The 18025-nt window shown below is 45.9% G+C and overlaps 1 protein-coding gene across 1 annotated transcript in view; it reads left to right on the top strand.

The window, feature by feature from the left end:
* The first annotated feature begins 544 nt into the window (after positions 1–544).
* The window catches only part of LOC135881624 (SRSF protein kinase 1-like), a 29968-nt gene continuing 12487 nt past the window's right edge, over positions 545–18025 (top strand). Inside the window, exons 1-5 of the mRNA XM_065408281.1 lie at positions 545–590; positions 758–866; positions 1659–1746; positions 10896–10983; positions 11470–11576. Coding sequence (XP_065264353.1) covers positions 545–590; positions 758–866; positions 1659–1746; positions 10896–10983; positions 11470–11576 — 438 coding nt within the window. The remainder of the gene's footprint in view (positions 591–757; positions 867–1658; positions 1747–10895; positions 10984–11469; positions 11577–18025) is intronic.

The following is an 18025-nucleotide window of genomic DNA, read 5'->3' as shown; positions in this document are numbered from 1 at the left end:
ACCTGCCCCCTCCCTCTGCTGAGCTTGATCTGTGCGCTCTCTGCAGGAGGCCAGGCCAGCACTGTAGCCTGTCAGAGGGAATGCCTGGCCCTTTCCTTCAATCCCCACTAATCCTCTGGAAATCCGAGCAAGGCAGCAAGAAACCTGAGACTCCTGCCTCTCTCTGTTCTAGCTGCACCCAGCAAGGAGCTCTGCTCAGCTTGAGACATCTCAATGTCCCTATTTTGAAATCTTAAAATAATCTCTAATCCCTCAGGAAATGCCAGAAATGTTCATCACCCAGATCCAATGCTGAGGAAACCGAGGGGAAGGAACAAGGGATGTAGAGGGAGAGGGAGAGGGGATAAAGATGAGATCTGAAAGGAAGACTAGGTAAGCTGCAGAGGGGAGGGCACGGGTGCTTGGCTGAAATACCAACAGGTATGCACATACATAACTCTATTTACAGGAGTAAAATGCTGAAGATCGTGCTGTGTCTGCTCCAAGTGTCAGATCCCTGTTCCCCCTCACCTGCTCATCCTGAGGACTGCAGCAAGCCTCTGGCATGGAGGGGTGGGGATGCCAGGAGGACCCTGCAGAGTACTGTGCAGGTGAGTCCCAGGGAGTGTTACCAGTTTGGTACCCAAACCTCCTTGCCATTCAGCCTGGGAGATTTGTAGACTCTGGGCTGAATTGTTGAGGTCAGTCCTTCTTTCTGTTTGGTAATGTTTTGAAGACCTGTCCCACTAATGGGGCTATTGGTGATCCATCTCTGTAGGAGGCTACTACCCTGTGCAGAAGGGAGACACATTGAGTGGAAGATACCAGGTGGTGCACAAGCTGGGCTGTGGCTACTTCTCTACAGTCTGGTTGTGTCAGGACATGGTGTGAGTAGCACAATAGAGACTATTCCAAAGGGAGGGGAACTCTGTAGAATGGGGCTGTAAAGGGATGTTCAGAGTCCATCCAGGGGGGAAAGGGGAGGAATTGACCCTCTCTATCTGGGCAGAGGAAGGAACAGCCCAGAGGAATAGCCCGCCCTGAAGGCAGGGATGTGGGTGTTTGGGGGGGGGGGGGGGATCAGCAGAGCTAGGTCAGCTGTGAGGCATTATTTCCCAAGCAGCCATGACAAGAGGGCTCCATTGGAGTGAGTCTGACAGCAAGAATCAGAGGGGAAGGGTCTCTAGGAAGGGAGCTGGTGCTTGAACACTAGGCAAACAGCCTAGGTTAGAGAGAAGGGAGATGACATTGGTGGGTGGAATGCTTTGTAGTCTGCGGTGCTGAGCTGTGCCTGCAGGAAACCCTACTGGATTCGTGTTTGGCCCTGAAGGGGACAGGTCTTCCTTTATATTTACTTTTCTGATTTATAATATGCTCTATCTCAGCCTGGCCAGACCTCTCCTGCTCCCAGAGGGCGATGGAGCTCTAAGATTAAAGTAATAGTTGCCAGAGGGAGATGAATACAGGTCTCCACCCTGCTGTGTGTGGAAGGTATGAGGGTGGGGATGTTAGAGGCAGAGGAGAGGTGTAGGGCAGCCTCTCTCAGTACAGAGCACAGGCATTAGGGTGGGTCACTACAGGGAAAGGAAAGACATGGAGACTCCTCCAGGCTGTATGATGGGAAACTGGGCTGGACAGAACTTTTGTGCACTGGTCTGCTGGTGTGATTCCTTTCACAGAGAGAAGAGGCGTGTAGCTGTGAAGGTGGCCAAGGGTGGGGAGAGCTTTGCTGAGGCTGCCCAGGATGAAATCTCTCTCCTCCAGTGTGTATGTACCTTCCCTGGCTGCACTCCAGGGAGCGTGTTGGCTCATTTGGTTTCTGCACTGTGGGGATTGCAGCTGTTTTCAGAACTCTGCAGTACTAGTCCACCTCCTCTAACAGGTCTCAGCCTGATGGGAGCCTGCCTGGCAGCAGGGAGAACACATCAAACTCTATGTAGAAAAGAGCCTCAGGTCCAGCATTTGCTTCTGAAACAGCCTTCCACCCCAGGGGTTCTATTTCTGGTATGTTTAGTGATCATTCTGTTCTTCTTTGAGTGGGAGCAGACATGTATTCCACTCAGGTGTGCATGCGCCCAGTGCACTGAAGCTGGAGAACTTTGCCTAACGGTACCTATGGGCGGTGCTCATGCCTTGTGGCTCTTGCCTTTCCCCTAGCTATTTAAGGATAGCGACGCCCTGACCCCTCTCTGTTCCTTCTCACTGCCTCTGGCTAGAGTTTGAGCATTCTGTGGTGCTTTACTTTACATGTTTTTTCCTCAGTTTCTCTAGGAATTTATTGTATATAGTTCATTGTTAATGTAACTTAGTAGTGCTGGCACCATTCCAGTCTGACCCAGCGTGGTCACCTGGCAGGGAGGTGTAGTGTTGCAGATGAGTCCTTTTTTGATCTTCCCCTCACCCAGCATTTCAACGTGTTAAATAGCCCTTTTAAGTGCTAACGAGCAGCTCCTTCTGGACTCCTGGTGCCAGGCCATCTAACTGCCTCTGGTTTTGGCCATGGGGCATCTGTTGAGTCTGGTATTGATGATGGCAGCATCGGCAATATAGAACCATAGGACTAGAAGGGACGGCAACAGTCATCTAGTCTAACCCCCTGCCAAGGTGCAGGATTTGTTGTGTTAAACCATCCAAGACAGGTGGCTCCAGCCTCCTTTGGGAAACCTCCAGTGAAGGAGCTTCCACGACCTCCCGAGGCCTCTGTTCCACTGTCCTACTGTTCTTATAGTTAGGAATTTTTTTCTGTGCTTTAATCTAAATCTGCTATGCTATGGTTTGAACTCATTGCTTCTTGTTCTGCCCTTGGTAGCAAAAGAGAACAACTTTTCTCCATTTTTTTTGTGGCAGCCTTTCAAGTATCTGAAGACCACTGTCAGATTTCCCCACCCCCCCTTTAATTTCCTCTTTTCCAAACTAACCATACCCAGTTCCTTCAGCCTTTGCTCGTATGGCTGCATTCCATCCCTTTGATCATCTTTGTCGCTCGCCTCTGGATCCTTTCCAATTTCTGTACATCCTTTCTATGCATTGGTGACCAAAGTTAAACACCACTACTCCAGCTGAGGTCTAACCAGCGCTGAATAGAAGGATACTACCACCTCCCGTGACTTGCATGCTATGCTTCTGTTAATGCAACCTAAAATTGCATTTGCCCTTTTTTTTTTTTTTTGGCAACAGCATTGCACTGTTGACTCATGTTGAGGCTTTGATCCACCACAACTCCCAGATCCTTCTCAGCAGTGCTGCTGACAAGCCAGTTTTCCCCCAGTCTGTATTTGTACATTTGTTTTTTCTTCCCTAAGCGTAGCACCTCACATTTGTCTTTGTTGAATTTCATTTTGTTGTCTATAGCCCAGTTCTCCAATTTATCAAGATCCCTCTGAATTTTAAGATCTATCCTCCAAAGTATTGGCAACCTCCCCCCACCCCCGCCAGCTTTGTGTCATCTACAAACTTGATCAGTCTGCTCTCTATATCTGCATCTAGGTCATTAATAAAGATGTTAACAACACCAGACCCAGAACAGATCCCTGTAGAACCCCAGTTGAGACCTCCCACCAACCCGACATCATTCCATTAATAGTTACTCTTTGTTTGCGGTTGTTTAACTAATTATGTATCCACTTAACGGTAGTTCTGTCGAGCCTGCTTTTCTCCAGCTTACTTATCAGAATGTCATGTGGGACTGTGTCCAAAGCCTTGCTGATGTCCAGGTATATTATGTCCACTGCATTCCCCCATTCACCAAACCAGTCACCCTGTCAAAGAAGGAAATCAAGCTTGTTTGGCATGATTTGTTCTTGGTAAATCAATGCTGGCTGCTGGTGATCACCCCTCTGTCCTTCAGGTATTCACAAATGGAATGTTTTATACATTGCTCTTGTAGCTTCCCAAGTATCAAAGTCAGATTGACTGGTCTATAGTTCCCCAGCTCCTCCTTTCCCCCCTTTTTAAAAGATGGGCACAACGTTAGCCCTTCTCCAGTCTTCTAGGACCTCTCCTGTCATCCATGAGTTTGTAAATATTATTGCCAGGGGCTCCACAATTTCTTCAGCTAATTCCTTCTGTACGCTTGGGTTAATAGCATCAGGCCCCGCTGATTTGAATTCATTCAAATTGGTCAGAAGATCTCTGACATGTCCTTTACTCATCCCAATCTGCATCCCTTCCTCTTCATTGTTTGTGGTAACTTTTGCTAATCGTCTGGTCACTCTTTATTTTTTTGTGAGAAAACTGACGCAAAGTAGGCATTGAGCAGTTTTGCCTTCGTATCATCTTCCATGCCCCTCCTTCCATTTCCTGTATTTATCCCTTTGGGGGTTTAGATATCTACAAAGCTCCTTGTGCAATCACATTGGCCTCCTGTGGCTTTTCTTGTGTTTCCTCTGCAAGATGTTGAGCCTCTAGTATTACATCTTTTAAGAACTGCCAGCCCCCTTTGACTTCTTTTCTTCCTAATTGGTCTTTCCATGTGACCTTGCCTACTATTTCTCTGAGTCAAAGGCAGATTTCAACTCTGAGGTCCAGTGTCCTTGTTTTGCTGTTCTCACATCCTCCTTTCCATAGAATCTTGAATTTTATCAGATCATGATCACTTCCTCCCAAGTTCCCAACCACCTTCACGTTCTCAACTAATTCATCCCTGTTGGTCAAAACCAGATCCAAAATGGAGACCCCCTAGTTGTTTCCTCAACTTTCTGAATCAGAAAGCTGTCCCCTACACGCGCTAAGAATTTGAAGGACGTATTATGTTTTGCTGCAATAGTCTTCCAACAGATATCAGGGAAGTTAAAATCCCCCATTAATACTAGCTCATGTGAGTTAGCTAATCTTATCTACTTGTAGAATGACTCATCCACTTCCTCTTCCTGATTTGGTGGTCTATAATGGACCCTCACTATAACTGTTCTTTTCCCTTGTTCTCCTCACCCAGAAACTCTCAGTGGGTCTGTTGCTCACGTCCCCTTGGACCTGAGAACTAGTGTATACATTCTTGACGTACAGCACAACGCCGCCTCCTTTTTCCCCATACCTATCCTTTTGGAACAAACAATAGCCCTCAATGCCGGTACGCCAATTGTGCAAGTTGTCCCACCAAGTCTCTGTGATGCCAATTAAGTCATAATTTTCTTCATATACCATGACTTCCAGTTCATCCTGATTGTTGTCCATACTCCTTGCATTTGTGAACAGGCATCAAAGATATTTTGCGGATTGCCCTGTTGCTTTTCTTTTTTCCTTTTTAATGCAGTTGTGATTTCTAGATCCTTCTGCTGAAATTAGCCGCTTCCCCTTTTCTTTGTTACTTGAGCCTAGATGTGCATTGCCTGTATTTTTGTCACCATCCCCCATAAGACCTAGTTTAAAGCTCTCCTTATCAAGTTAGCCAGACAATGTCCAAAGATGCTCTTCCCAGTATTTGGTAGATGGAGCTCATCCTAGCACAGTAATCCTCATTCCTGGAACATCAGCTTGTTGTCAAAGAAGCCAAAACCCTCTTGCTCACACCACTTGCATAGCCATGCATTTACTTCCACGATTCGATGGTCCCTGCCTGGCCTTTTCCTTCAACCATCTCCACACCATTGGCATATTGGGCAGCGTTAGACCTGCTCTGCCTTTCCATTCCTGATTCCCCTAGAGTTCAGGGGCTGTCAGTTGCTGTGCCTTCTACATCGTCGTCTTCTGCTGCCCTGTTGGCGCCGTCTGGTGGGGTTGGCTGCTGCATTCCGCACTCTCCGGGGCTTGGACTGCAGAGTTGCAGCCATCATCCTTTGTGGTCGTGAGGGGCATATTGACATGGATGCTGTCTTCAGCACCGATGCTGTCCTTGCTACAGACCCCTTCACTGGATTCAGTACTGACTCGCTTCCAGCTCCCTCGTGTGCTCCTGTGCCAGCTACAAGGGTGATGCCTCTCCTGGTACCAACCACTCATGCATCCTCAACACCAACGATTTCTTCATGTTTGGTTCTGGACAAGGCTGATAGTTTGTTTGATCTCTCAGGGGTGGGATGCTCCATTCCCACCGGATGACTCCCAGGGCTCCTCAAGTTCTGGTGTGGGGATGACTACTTCTACTTCCCCCTCACCTTTGAAGCACTCTTCTTGATCCTTGGATCACCAGTGGTACCAGGATCAGCACTGTTCTTGCAGTAGGAATAGGGATCCTGGGCTACAACCTATTGGCCATCAATGCCTTACCCTTGTTGTTCCAGTGGCCTCCACGGAACCCTTGGGTGCCTTGGTCTGGGAGATCCTGCTCTTTGATGCCGTCCAGGTCAAGATCAGTAATTCCAAGCAGCAGTTTCTATCCATGAGCCACTTCTATTGCAAGTGCAGTCAGAGGTTATTCTTCTTGAGCTAGCCCAGACTGAACCTCTTATGTAGGAGCTGCCCCCATCCCCAACAGTCTCCATTGGCCCTGCACTCTTCTTCTTCTCCTCTGGGTGACTCTGCAATACTGGATTCTTCCTCACTGGTGCCTGAGGACTTTGTCATACCGGGACCTTCTCAGGCATACAGCTTCCACCTTGGAGATCCAGGCTGAATACAGGCAAAAGAACAGGCATAAGTTGCTGGATATCCTCTAGTCCTCAGCTCTGGGGAGAATGGCTCTCTCAATAAATGAAATCCTTTTGGAGCCTGCTAGGTCCCTTGGGAATACCCCAGCGTTGTTACCGCCTGCAGCTAAGCGGTGTGAAAAGTGGTATTATGTCCCCATACAGGACTTCAAGTGTTTTTACTCTCTTCCAACTCCTAACTCTCTTGTGGTGATAGCAGTAAATGAGAGATCACAATAGGGGAGATCCTATCCTTTGGAGTGGACTTGTGAGTCTGAGAGGTTAGACTTGATTGGGAGGAAAACGTATATGACTTCATCAACGCAGATGAGCACTGGAAATCAGCAGGCTCTATTATCCAGCTATGACTTTCTTAATTGGGATGCTATGTCCAGATTCACAGAGAAGTTGACAAAAGCCTCCCGGGAGGAATTTAGGGCTTTTGCAGTCATCTCTGGACGTGGCAGATGCTTCGGTTGGAATTATGGCATCAGCTGTGACCATGAGGAAGGCCGTGTCATTGCAGAACTCCAGCATAGCTTGTGATGCTCAACGGATCATAGAAGACTTATCTTGATGGTCATTTTTGTTTTCAGAAATTGACAACACTTGACATTTGTTTAAGCGCTCCTGGGCTACTTTGCATTCCTTGGATATTTATACCCCAGCCACAAAGAGGCACCGCTAGGGGAGGCAGTAGCACTACTACTCACAGCATTTTTGCTGCCATTCATCCTTTCCTGAGAAACAGCAGATTTTTCCAGGAAGGGTCATAAGATCGCAGAGGAAGAGGTCTTCTGGGTGGAATTTCCACCAGACAGATAGTCATCCTCCTCCAGTGTCCAGCAAGCCTCGAGTTTGACTGGCCTGTCCAGGGCAGCATTCTAGTTTTGACCTCTCCATCTATGTCTCCTAGTTCAGAGACGGGCTGTCTCACTTGTACAGTGCTTGGGATAGGCTTACCGTAGACAAAGGGGTCCTAAGTTCCAAGTGATCGGCCATTGCCCTCTACTCCATCCCTCTGCAGGGACCCCTCTCATGAGTCACTGCTCCTGCAGCAGGTCCAGAGTGTGCTTGCACATGGAGCTATAGAGGAGGTTCCGCTACAGCATCAGAAAAAGGGGTTCTTTTCCTGGTATTTCCTGGTCCCCAAATTCAAAGGAGGGACGAGACCTATTATTGACCTCCGCAGCCTCAGCAAATACACTAGATATGTAGGAATCCATATGGTCACCCTAGCAACTATCTTTCCTGGATTGAACCACAATGACTGATTTGCTACCCTGAACCTTCAGGATGCTTATTTCCATATGGCGATTTTCCTGAGCCACAGGAGATTTCTGAGGTATGGTATGGTGGGGAAACACTATCCGTACACTGTGCTTCATTTCAGCACCTCACATTTTTAAAAAATACATGACTGACTGTAGTGTCAGCATACCTCAGAAAAAGAGGAATTAATATTTTCCTGTACCTCGACTATAGATTACTGAGAGATAAGTTCAGAGAACATGTGTTCTCCCAATTCACACTACATCTAATAGAATGTTAGGAACCATTAAGAAAGGGATAGATAATAAGACAGAAAATATAATAATGCTGCTATATAAATTCATGGTACGTCCATACCCTGAATACTGAGTACAGTTCGCAACATCTCCAAAAAGATACGTTAGAATTGGAAAAAGTACAAAGAAGAGCAACAAAAATTATCAGGGGTATGGACCAACTTCCATATGAGGAGAGATTAAAAAGACCTGGACTGTTCAGCTTGTAAAAGAAATGACTGAGGGGGATATGAAAGAGGTCTATACAATCGGGACTGGTGTGGAGAAAGTGAACAAGGAAGTGTTGTTTACTAATTCACATAACACATGAACTGGGGTACCTGATGAAATAATAGGTAGCAGGTTTAAAACAAACATGGAAGTACTTCTTCACACAACATAAAATTGTTCTTTGGGGCCCTATTAGATTCTACGAATTTGAGAGTGTTTCTGCTGAATGAATGATTTCAAACAATTCAGCATCTATGTCTGGCACTACAATCTCAACCTTCAGCTATGGTCCATGTATGCCTGAAGTTACTAGGTCATATGGCTGCATGTACTTACATCATCCAGCATACAAGACTGCACCTTCGCCCTCTTCAGGTGTGGTTGAAATTGGTCTATCGCCTAACTTGTCATTCTTTGGACAGGTTTGTCTGAGTTCCTCTGAAGATCCTAATGGTACTGGACAGTTCAGAGCAACATATGCCAGGGTGGTCCCTTTGTGCATCCTCCCCCAGCCAGGACTGTAGTCACCAATGCCACCTCAGTAGGTTGGGGAGCACATCTAGCGGTGTTAAAAGTTCTTGGCTTGTGGTCAAAACAGAAAGTTTCCCTCCAAATCAACATTCTGGAGCTCTGGGCCACCTACAATGCCTGCCAAGCTTTTCGGGATCACACATGGGGCACACTGGCTCATATACTCACTAACGCTACCACCGCAATACTATATGAACAAGCAGGGAGGAACCTCCTCCAACCAGCTGTGTCAGGAAGCAATAAAGTTACGACAGTTCTGCATCATGGAGAGCATTGTTCCCACAGCAGCTCACTTACCTGGGGTCCAGACTCACTTGGCTGATCACCTCAGCAGGAATTTCTCCCACAATCACATTTAGTCTCTGAAGTTGAGGGTGCTGAGTCCATCTTTGCAGAATGGGGCATTCCAACTATCAATCTGTTTGCGATGAGAGACAACAAGGAGTGCCACCAATTTTGCTCTCAAGTTGGTCGCAATACAGATTCCCTAAGTGACACCTTCCACCTCAAATGCAGGGGTCTGCTTTGAGGTGCGCCTTCTCTCTAATCCCAGAGGTCATTCTCACACTAAAGTTGAATCATACCAAACCTATTCTCATTGCTATAGCTTGGCTCAGGCAATGTTGGCTCTCCGACCTACTGGTCTATCGGTTTGACCTCCCATATCACTGCCTCTTCATCCCGATCTACTGACTCAGCACTATGATCAAGTTTTGCATCCAGCAGTCACCCTCTTCATCTCATGAAGTGGGTGCTGCATGGCTAGATGAGGAGGAAGGATGTTTGGAATGTGTTGCATTGGCTGAACAAGAAGTAGGATTGATTGGACTTGTAGGCTCTAAAGTTTTACATTGTTTTATTTTTGAATGCAGATTTTTTTGTACATAATTCTACATTTGTAAGTTCAACTTTCATGATAAAGAGCTTGCACTTCAGTACTTGTATTAGGTGAATTGAAAAATACTATTTTTGTTTACAGTGCGAATACTTGTAATCAAAAATAAATATAAAGTGAGCTACTGTAGACTTTGTATTCTGTGTTGTAATTGAAATCAATATATTTGAAAATGTAGAAAACATCAAAAAATTAAATGGTATTCTATTGTTGTTTAACAGTGCAATTAATCACGATTAATCTTTTTAATTGCACGATTAATCGCGATTAATTCTTTTAATCGCTTGACAGCCCTAATTACAATAAATTATTTAAGGGAGCTATAAGTTTCTAAAAGGAAACATGCCAACATGCTGACATATTTTTCACTGGCCAATAGAATTTGTTATATCAGATGATGGGCCAAAAATTCTAATCTTCAGGTTCTCAAAGTGATACCATTGTTGTTATTTGTTACCTGCACTGCAGTAGTGTCTAGATCTCATCCTCGTTGTGCTAGGTGCTGTACAAACAAACAGCAAAGAGATGGCCCCTGCCCCAACGAGCTTACAATATAAACATAAGCCAAGAGAGAACAACTGGATGGGGGTGCACAAGGAAACAATGAGACAATTCTTATGAGCATGATAAGCTGTGGCCATGTGGAAGAACAACCTTTCCATATATGTGGGAAATACCCTTGGAAGGGAGTCAGATGTGATGGGTTTAGTGGTGGCAAGTACCCCCAGAGGGGGATTGTCAGGAAATATTTGAGCTGATCAGACACAGCTAGGCTATTTATGGGGAATTGTGTCTACCCTTCACCTGGGATACGGCTGGATAATTGTGAGGGAATTCACCATAGGGGATCGGACTCCGCTAATGTAATTGGAGTTGGGTTTGTTCAATTCCCTCATTGTTGGGTTTCACCAATAAAACATACATGAAAGCATCCAAATTAAGCAACTATCCACTAACGAAATACCCCAAGCAGAGCTATTAGCCCCAAAAAGTGGAGAGACTTACTATAGAATCCACTAGGGACCTTGCTATTGATTTTTACATGGAAGAGGCTCAGATATTGTGGTGGTGGATGGCAGGGTAAAATGCAGAGCGCGAGATCCGATACATGTATTCCACTAAATAAGAGTTTTTTTTGACCACTCTCAGGTGAGCAGCATGAAGAAGAAGGACCGGGCAGGGGAGAATATTGTCCATTGTTTACATGACTTTAAAATGATTGGAGCAAATGGCTTCCATATCCTTCAGCTATGAATAGTGGCTTTCTCTGTTTGCAATGCCATCAGCCAGACAGAATGCTATGCTGTTGAAAAGACTGGCTGTGTCCCTGTGAGAGGGGCGGGCCTGGAATTGGGAGCAAGGGGCCAGCGTGGGGTATGTAGAATGGCAGCTGGGAGTGGGAGAAAGGGGCTGGACTGGGGGATGGGGGTGTGGGATGGCGGCTGGGAGTGGGAGTGAAGGACTGGCCGATGGGGCGTAGGATGGCAGCTGAGAGCGGGGGCTAGTCTGGGGGGCATAGGATGCGGCTGGGAGCGGGAGCTAGGGGCCAGTCTGGTGGGGGGGCATAGGATGGTGGCTGGGAGTGGGAGCGAGGGGCCGGCCTGGGGAGTGGGGCATAGAATGGTGGCTGGGAGCGAGGGATGTCTGTGGCTTGTCTAGTTAACATCAAAGTGAATGGGGATAGCATTCTCTCTCTCTCTCAGTGAATCCCTGACTTTCCTACATGTGTGCTTGGTGTTTGAGTTGCTGGGCCCTTCTCTGCGATGTCTGATGAGGAGCCATGGAACCCAGGGTCTCCCCTTGCCCTTTGTGAAAAAAGCCTTACAGCAGGTGAGAGCTCAGAGCACTGGAAGGGTGAGGACACGGAGGGGCGGGCGAGGCCTGCGGGGTAGAGAGGATAGCTGGGCAGATTGGGTGTGCAGTGGAGGAATCTTTTAGAACACTCAGGATTATTTTACTAAAGCATAAAATCCAAATGTGGTTTTGTCCCAAATTTAAATACAGTTCCTGTGAGATGGAGATCATTTCCCTACCCAATTACACATCTGCCCTCTCACTTACACCTCTTAGGCTAGTGTGTTTTTATCTTCCAGTGAAGAGGACTGGAATAGCTAGCTATATACTGGATGGGTTTGTCTGCAGTTTATTCCAGTGTGATTAAAATAAATCCACAGAGGAACAGATCAAAGGGGTCAAACTTATTACAAGGAAATACTGGCCAGTTGTCCCTTCATGAAAGAAAGCAAAAAATAAAAATGTGACATAAATCCAAGAAAGAACAAATAGAGCAAAAGCTGTGCCTGGGTCTCATCTCTTGGGATATCTGGACCATTTGCTATTCTTCAAACCCAATAAAGCCATATCAACCTGCCAGATCTCATAAACTAAGCAGCATCAGGTTGCAGAAACAGACCCTGAGGCACTACTGAGGCACTTCTTTACTTTATGTATTAAACTGATGTGTGCTGTTACTGTGCACTACGAAACAACTTCCTCATCTTGCTCCAGAGGTGCCTGCACTTCAGTGGCAGAAGTAAGCTCTGTCTAGATTTATTTCTCAAACGCATCAGGACTTTTTGCTATGAAAAGTCAATAAAAATCCAATATATTTTTAAGATATTACCAAATTAGTTAACAAAAAATACCAAAATGATGAAATAACTAAAAAGCTGATAGCTAACAGGAAATACAAGTATATGTTTTAAACTGAATTGTGTGGCAGTACCTAATCTTAAAATGCATACGGTGAAAGAGTCATCAATGTCCTTATGTGACCTTTGGGTTGCCTAGCCTAGCCCCTAATTTTACTGGAATTTTAAAAGAGCTGCTTGTTCAGATTTCAGTGGCCTTTTGTAGACCTGTGCCTGGGAAATTCACTACTGATATTGTTGAGGTTACAAGTTGCAAAATGACATATTTAGAAAGTTGGTTCAGCTCAGAATAGTCAGTATTATGGAGTGTTACTTCACTGAGCAACTCTTGAAAATTAATCTGCTGTCCACAGGGACACATGAAACAAATCTGCCTGTCATCCATACTGTCTGTTGACATAAGAACCTCCATCCGGCTGCGGTAGCTTTGACAACATCATGGAAAATTCTTTTTTCCTCCCTCCACAATTAAAAAATCTGCTGTTGACAAGCTGGCTTCAGTGTGCAGTCATAGCCAGCACTGAAAGCAAGATATTCAGGAAGACCACTTAGTTAAACAGTCTTGAGTTGGCTCCAGTTTGGCTGTGAGGTTTGTCTATATAGCTTTCTTCATGGTATTACAAATTGCTAGCACTTTGCTTCATAGCTCTCTCTCTTTCCTTCCACGCAACACGACCAGAGGCCTGAGCTGCAGCAAGTGCCATGGCTGAATGATGTTTTCATTCATGCTCTGATCGGAACCACAATCTTTCTCCATCCGCTGCATAGTCTTGACATTTTACTTAAACAAACATGCCAGAAACAGCATTTCTTACACAGTGTCCATGAGCTGCTAGGGAATGGAAAAGGCTAACAGAGATCTCAAAGTTCTGTTATAATCACATGGTACATCTCAGAACTCTGAGTTTTTCAACAGCTCTTTGCTGATCCACTTGTCAAGATGTCAGAGGAACATCTTGACAAGTGGGCAGATTGGGTGTGCAGTCCTGCACCCCAAGCCTCCTCCAGAGGCTTGGTGTAGATGAAGTGGACTCTTCCTCCTTTAGCCTGTTTCTCAAATAGCATCTGAAACCCTCTACAGGTGGGAATTAACAGGCCATCTTACTCTGAATTAACTCCTGCCCTCAGGGGAAAATTCATCTGAACGTCTTGGAACTAACAAGCTGTGTGCTCAACTTCACTCAAACGTTGCTTCTCATTGTATCCCATCCTCCATCCTTTGTCTACTTAAGACTGTAAGATCTTGAATCAGGGGGTAGCCGTGTTAGTCTGTATCTACAAAAACAACAAGGAGTCCGGTGACAGGTTTCAGAGTAGCAGCCGTGTTAGTCTGTATCCGCAAAAAGAACAGGAGTACTTGTGGCACCTTAGAGACTAACAAATTTATTAGAGCATAAGCTTTCGTGGGCTACAACCCACTTCTTCGGATGCATATAGAGTGAAACATATATTGAGGAGATATATATACACACACATACAGAGAGCATGAACAGGTGGGAGTTGTTTTACCAACTCTGAGAGGCCAATTAAGTAAGAGAAAAAAAACTTTTGAAGTGATAATCAAGATGGCTCAGTACAGACAGTTTGATAAGAAGCAAGTGTGAAAATACTTACAAGGGGAGATAGATTCAATGTTTGTAATGGCTCAGCCATTCCCAGTCTTTATTTAATCCTGTATTGATTGTGTCTAGTTTGCATATCAATTCCAGCTCAGCAGTCTCTCGTTGGAGTCTGTTTTTGAAGTTTTTCTGTTTTAAGATAGCCACCCGCAGGTCTGTCATAGAATGGCCAGACAGGTTAAAGTGTTCTCCCACTGGTTTTTGAGTATTATGATTCCTGATGTCAGATTTGTGTCCATTAATTCTTTTGCGTAGAGACTGTCCGGTTTGGCCAATGTACATGGCAGAGGGGCATTGCTGGCACATGATGGCATATATCACATTGGTAGATGTGCAGGTGAACGAGCTCCTGATGGTATGGCTGATGTGATTAGGCCCTATGATGATGTCACTTGAATAGATATGTGGACAGAGTTGGCATCGGGCTTTGTTACAAGGATAGGTTCCTGGGTCAGTGTTTTTGTTCAGTGATGTGTGGTTGCTGGTGAGTATTTGCTTTAGGTTGGGGGGTTGTCTGTAAGCGAGGACAGGTCTGTCTCCCAAGATCTGTGAGAGTAAAGGATCATCTTTCAGGATAGGTTGTAGATCTCTGATGATGCGCTGGAGAGGTTTTAGTTGGGGGCTGAAGGTGACAGCTAGTGGTGTTCTGTTATTTTCTTTGTTGGCCCTGTCTTGTAGGAGGTGACTTCTGGGTACTCGTCTGGCTCTGTCAATCTGTTTTTTCACTTCAGCAGGTGGGTATTGTAGTTTTAAGAATGCTTGATAGCGATCTTGTAGGTGCTTGTCTCTATCTGAGGGATTGGAGCAAATGCGGTTATATTTTAGAGCTTGGCTGTAGACAATGGATCGTGTGGTGTGTCCTGGATGGAAGCTAGAGGCATGTAGGTAAGTGTAGCGGTCAGTAGGTTTCCAGTATAGGGTGGTATTTATGTGACCATCGCTTATTAGCACAGTAGTGTCCAGGAAATGGACCGCTTGTGTGGATTGATCTAGGCTGAGGTTGATGGTGGGATGGAAATTATTGAAATCATGGTGGAATTCCTCAAGGGCTTCTTTTCCATGGGTCCAGATGATGAAGATGTCATCAATGTAGCGCAAGTAGAGTAGGGGCGTTAGGGGACGAGAGCTAAGGAAGCGTTGTTCTAAGTCAGCTTAGACTTAGACCAGAGGGGGTGTCAAGGCTGTATCCCCACTTTGAACTTTAGGGTACAAGTGTGGGGGCCTGCATGAGGACTTCTAAGCTTAACTACCAGCTTAGTTCTGGTCCGCTGCCACCATTCCCTACCCTGGGAAGCTTTGAGAACTTTTTCACCAATTCCCTGGTGAATACAGATCCAAACTCCTTGGATCTTAAACAAGGAGAAATTGACCCTTCCCCCCTCCTTCCTTTCACCAACTCCTGGTGAATACAGATCCAAACCCCCTTGGATCTTAAAACAAGGAGAAATTGACCCTTCCCCCCTCCTTCCTTTCACCAACTCCTGGTGAATACAGATCCAAACCCCCTTGGATCTTAAAACAAGGAGAAATCAATCAGGTTCTTAAAAAGAAGGCTTTTAATTAAAGAAAAAGGTAAAAATCATCTCTGTAAAATCAGTATGGAAAATAACTTTACAGGGTAATCAAACTTAAAGAGCTCAGAGGACCCCCCTCTGTCTTAGGTTCAAAGTACAGCAAACAAAGATAAACACTCTAGTAAAAGGTACATTTACAAGTTGAGAAAACAAAGTAAAACTAAGATGCCTTGCCTGGCTTTTTTACTTACAAGTTTGAAATATGAGAGACTTGTTTAGAAAGATGGGGAGAACCTGGATTGATGTCTGGTCCCTCTCAGTCCCAAGAGTGAACAACCCCTTAGACCAGAAGTCTGGTGGCACCTTAAAGACTAACAGATTTATTTGGGCATAAGCTTTCGTAGGTAAAAACCTCACTTCTTCGGATGCATAGAGTGAAAGTTACAGATGTAAGCATTATATACTGACACATGGAGAGCAGGGAGTTACTTCACAAGTGGAGAACCAGTGTTGACAGGGCCAATTCAATCAGGGTGGATGTAGACCACTCCCAATAATAGATGAGGAGGTGTCAATTCCAGGAGAGGAAAAGCTGCTTCTGTAATGAGCCAGCCACTCCCAGTCCTTATTCAAGCCCAGATTAATGGTGTTAAATTTGCAAATGAATTTTAGTTCTGCTGTTTCTCTTTGAAGTCTGTTTCTGAAGTTTTTTTGTTCAATGATAGTGACTTTTAAATCTGTAATAGAATGACCAGGGAGATTGAAGTGTTCACTTACAGGCTTATGTATGTTACCATTCCTGATGTCCGATTTGTGTCCATTTATTCTTTTGCGGAGGGACTGTCCAGTTTGGCCAATGTACATGGCAGAGAGGCATTGCTGGCACATGATGGCATATATAACATTAGTGGATGTGCAGGTGAATGAGCCCTTGATGGTGTGGCTGATGTGGTTGGGTCCTCTGATGGTGTCGCCAGAGTAGATATGGGGACAGAGTAGGCAACGAGGTTTGCTACAGGGATTGGTTCCTGGGTTGGTGTTTCTGTGGTGTGGTGTGTAGTTGCTGGTGAGTATTTGCTTCAGGTTGGGGGGTTGTCTGTAAGCGAGGACTGGCCTGCCTCCCAAGGTCTGTGAGAGTGAAGGATCATTTTCCAGGATAGGTTGTAGATCGTGGATAATGCGCTGGAGAGGTTTTAGCTGGGGGCTGTATGTGATGGCCAGTGGTGTTCTGTTATTGTCCTTGTTGGGCCTGTCCTGTAGTAGGTGATTTCTGGGTACCCGTCTTGCTCTGTCAATCTGTTTCCTCACTTCCCCAGGTGGGTATTGTAGTTTTACGTATGCTTGATAAAGATCTTGTAGGTGTTTGTCTCTGTCTGAGGGGTTGGAGCAAATTCGGTTGTATCTTTGGGCTTGGCTATAGACAATGGATCGTGTGATGTGTCTTAGATGGAAGCTGGAGGCATGTAGGTACGTATAGCGGTCAGTAGGTTTCCGGTATAGGGTGGTGTTTATGTGACCATCGCTTATTTGCACTGTAGTGTCCAGGAAGTGGATCTCTTGTGTGGACTGGTCCAGGCTGAGGTTGATGGTGGGGTGGAAATTGTTGAAGTCGAGGTGGAATTCTTCAAGGGCCTCCTTTCCGTGGGTCCATATGATGAAGATGTCATCAATGTAGCGCAAGTAGAGGAGGGGCACTAGGGGACGAGAGTTGTATCACACCACTTGCTCCCATAATGCCCCTCTAGCCAGTCAAGGTAGGTAAGGTAAGACTGAAACTTCTGCCAGTATTTCTCTGCTGACAGCCCTATGCGGTCTAGGACAGCTGCCTTCACCACCTCGTAGTCCTTGGCCTGGTCGTTGCTCAGTGCCATATAGGTGGCTTGAGCCTTGCTGGCCAGATAGGGAGCCAGTTATAGGGCCCAGGTTTCCCTATCCCATCTGGCACCTGTGGCTACCTGCTCAAAGGTACAAAGAAAGGTGTCCGGGTCATCAGCAGGGCCCATCTTACATAGGCCTAACACCGTCGTGCGGGTGCCCTCACTTCCCACCTTTGTAGGAGCTGCTGCTGCACTTTGGCCTGTTCCTTTATAAATTCCTGGGGAGTTTTCTGTTGCTCCGCCTGCCAGGTGAATAAGGCCTGCCTCTCTAGCTGGTGGGATTGCTGGAAGGCTTGCAGTGCCTTCTGCATCTCCTCCTGTTGCTTTGCTAGTCACTGCAGGGTTCCCTCCATCTCTGGCCACCAAGATCTTGCACTGGCTTCAGATCCTGGACAAGCCCCCACGTGTAGCGAGGTGCACACTGGGCCCCTTTGGTTTAGGCCCCTGTTGCCCTCTCCAATCAGTCAGGAACACCTCAGCTTGATGCAACACCAGTGTTCTTTATTTACAGTTGTTTTCCCGCCACCACTTTCCACCTATGTACAGGTTTCGCAGCCAATTTTGCCAAGTGCAGGCCTGGCCAGCAACAGACCAGAAGACTCCCACCTCCCTCTGTGC

This window comes from Emys orbicularis, chromosome 7 (assembly GCF_028017835.1).
Source record: "Emys orbicularis isolate rEmyOrb1 chromosome 7, rEmyOrb1.hap1, whole genome shotgun sequence".
NCBI classification, from domain to species: Eukaryota; Metazoa; Chordata; order Testudines; family Emydidae; genus Emys; species Emys orbicularis.
Note: the sequence above shows the minus strand (reverse complement) of the source record. Positions and strands in the feature narration are given on the sequence as shown.